This window comes from Eulemur rufifrons, chromosome 16, assembly GCF_041146395.1.
Source record: "Eulemur rufifrons isolate Redbay chromosome 16, OSU_ERuf_1, whole genome shotgun sequence".
In the NCBI taxonomy this organism is placed as follows: domain Eukaryota; kingdom Metazoa; phylum Chordata; class Mammalia; order Primates; family Lemuridae; genus Eulemur; species Eulemur rufifrons.
In genome coordinates, this window is record NC_090998.1 from 18,883,578 (window position 1) to 18,886,970 (window position 3,393).

The window sequence follows — 3,393 nt, forward strand, 5'->3', positions numbered from 1 at the left end:
ATTTTAAATATAAAAGACACAATAGAGTATTATACATAAAAATCTATTTAAATAATAGTTTCATATTATTAAAATACACAAAAGGAAAACATTGCATTAAAAATGTGATTTTTCCTTACATTTTAACTTATTGGAGTATATTACCTTTATAATTAATTGGATTAGATGTACACATACTTTAAACTCACTAACAGGGGGACATTAGATATATCTTCAAGGAATCCTACCTAATTTCATGTAATAACTGTACAATTAATGAAAATACCTAAAAAGGAGCATTTGGGCATTCAGAAAGCTAGTTGAGCCAGGTTGACATATTGTCATCAGGTACACTAACGTTAGTGTTCCTCCTCTGTTGCAAAGTTTTAATCCTGTAGTATTCCAGGCAGGTGTTTTGGAATTCGTCCATGTGTACAATTATCAGTCTGTACTCTGACCCTCTTCACCCTTCCCAAATGATATCGATCAAATCAAACGGTTCAGAGTAATTACTTTTATTTTTTCTAAGGCTTTAAATTTAAATTTCTTAAAAAGGAGAAAAAAAGAAAACCAGAAATGAGAAAAAAAATCCCTTCCCCCAGGATATTTAGTAAAAGTAACCCTTCCCATGTTCCCTCCTCATTCCTACAATACATTTTTCCCCAATTTTTTTTATTGTGGCAAAATACACATAAAAGTTGCCATCTTAGACATTTTAAGTGTTTATATTACATATATTCATATATTACATATATTCATTCCTACACACACTTTTATTTTTTTTTTTTTTATTTTTTTTTTTTTTTAAAACCTCTGCAATTATTAGTTTATTAGTATCATCCAGAACTCAGATGTTCAGTATTCCTCCTGAAATTACATAAACAAATGCAAATGGAAAGAATCCAAGTCAAAATTATATAACAAAACAGCACTCCATCACAAAAGCGTGTAAAATTACAAGAACGCTATTTTAAAATACTGGCACTTTTAAGAGGATAATCTCAAAAAACCACAAAATTGCCAAATTGTTCCCTAAACTGTTAAGCAGATAAACAACTTTAACGAATCAGTTTGGGTTTTGTAAAGAAAAATTAAATTCAAATAAATTGAATAATTTGTATTGAGATGCAAAGTTTAAGTTTCACCTTTCCTCATCAATTTGATTCATAAAAGGGCAAACCACAATACAGGAAAATATAACCTATTTTAAAAATGTGGTATCATTTTAAAGGCTGGCCCAATTAATTAAAGATACTCTTAATGGAGAAACTTAAGTTTCCTGAGCAGTCCATATTTAGATAAACGGGAAAAGACATTATGGCCAGCACTTTCCTAGTCTTTGCTGGGACTAACATCAACAAAAAATGTAATATGGCAGTCTTGTATTTTAAGCTCACGCTTTTGGAGATACATTCTCAGGTCTTCTTTAATGTGGGAACTGCAAAATATAACTGCCATTACATGGTAATGGGAGTTAAAGAATAGAGTCCTCATGTAAAGATTAGAACATACTCTTCTATTAGTCCTTCAAGGACAGACTCTCAAAATGTTTTGATTCTAATAATGCCTTGCTGTGAGTAGACTGGTTACTCTTCATTTTGTAAATATAAGTGGGCTATGTGAAATTTAACAACTTTGGAGTTTCAGTTATAGATGAAAACTGTCTCAATTTAACTTTTATTACCCCCATCATGATATGCAGGGTGTGTAGACAAAAGCTTTTTATCAGCTAACTATATGAAAAGATAAACACTGTAATAACTCATGTGATCCATAATGGGCAAAAGCAAAAGACTAGCCTCCCCTCAAGAAGAAAAATTTCAGACCTATGAAAAGGACAACAATACTAATAAAAAAAATTGTATTTACTTAGAAGCATTCAGAATGTCAACAAAACAGCTGCAACTTTTTTTTGCAATTACAGAGTGGTATTCAGTTAACAGAACAATTATTTCGTATAAGCTGCATCAGAGACAACTGAAGATGAAAAAACTACCATCCCCATATATAACTAATTTGTGCTGTGCACCAACAAGAACCTGCTTTAAATTTCCATGCCAATTTACAACCCCCATACTGTACCAGGCAAGGTTAGTGGCTATTGAAAATACCACCAGGACAGGGCTAGCTAAAGACACATTCGGTAGTGTGTTAACTATACAAAAAAAGACACTGTACAGTTTAAAAACAAATCTTACACAGCCTTACATTTCAATTTTTTTCTTTAAAAGGAGTGAGTTGTGTACAGGGGGGTTAAATGCTTTATAGACAAGAAAAAAAAAAAACTGCGCTAGAACCAACTTATTCATCATCATCATCTTCTTCTTCATCTTCATCTTCTTCATCTTCCTCCTCCTCTTCATCCTCTTCATCTTCCTCATCTTCTTCCTCTTCCTTCTTTTTCTTGCTTTTTTCAGCCTTGACAACTCCCTTTTTTGCTGCATCAGGCTTTCCTTTAGCTCGGTATGCAGCAATATCCTTTTCATACTTTTCCTTCAGCTTTGCAGCCTTCTTTTCATAAGGCTGCTTGTCATCTGCAGCAGTGTTATTCCACATCTCTCCCAGTTTCTTTGCAACATCACCAATGGATAGGCCAGGATGTTCTCCTTTGATTTTAGGGCGATACTCAGAACAGAACAAGAAAAAGGCCGAAGGAGGCCTCTTGGGTGCATTGGGATCCTTGAACTTCTTTTTTGTTTCCCCTTTAGGAGGGATATAGGTTTTCATTTCTCTTTCATAACGGGCCTTGTCCGCCTTTGCCATATCTTCAAACTTTCCTTTCTCTTTAGCGGACATGGTCTTCCACCTCTCTGAGCACTTCTTAGAAAATTCTGAGAAGTTGACTGAAGCATCTGGGTGCTTCTTCTTGTGCTCCTCCCGGCAAGTTTGCACAAAGAATGCGTATGATGACATTTTGCCTCTCGGCTTCTTAGGATCTCCTTTGCCCATGTTTAGTTATTTTTCCTCAGCGAGGCACAGAGTCGCCCAGTGCCCGTCCGGCTTTCACTTGCCCCGGCGCTGTCTCTATGGAGCTCAATGTACTGCAATGGCTGTCTCCTACACACACTTTTAAAAATTATACTAGGACTTTCTATGACCTTAATCTCTGTTAATTTACTCAGCAATTGGTCTATATTAGAGAAGGATAATTATCAAAAGATTTGATTCTGTAAATTCCCACATGGTATTTATCTCCTTTGATGTTGAAAACTTGCAAACTTTTCAGGAAGATTTCTCCTATTTCATTGAAACTAGTACACGAATTTTCCAAGAGCATTCTGATTTTACTAACTCTTTTGTGAAGACTGAAGACAGAGTTGAACATTTCCCAGCAACAACATTTAACATTTAAGAGCCTACAGTGTGCCAAGCTTTTGCAAACAAACTGTAATTATAGCAACAATCCTCTGATCT

The 3,393-nt window shown here is 34.7% G+C and overlaps 1 protein-coding gene across 1 annotated transcript; it reads right to left on the reverse strand.

Moving 5' to 3' along the window:
* Nucleotides 1-2,130: 2,130 nt before the first annotated feature.
* Nucleotides 2,131-3,027, reverse strand: LOC138396358 (high mobility group protein B1). The gene has a single exon (XM_069489573.1). It carries the CDS (start codon nt 2,926-2,928, stop codon nt 2,281-2,283), a length of 648 nt encoding a protein of 215 aa, XP_069345674.1. The 5' UTR covers nt 2,929-3,027; the 3' UTR covers nt 2,131-2,280.
* Between the last annotated feature and the right edge of the window lie 366 nt (nt 3,028-3,393).

What these genes read in the sequence shown, in the direction of transcription:
- LOC138396358 (XM_069489573.1), bottom strand. Translation starts at nt 2,928, where the DNA reads ATGGGCAAAGGAGATCCTAAGAAGCCGAGAGGCAAAATGTCATCATAC.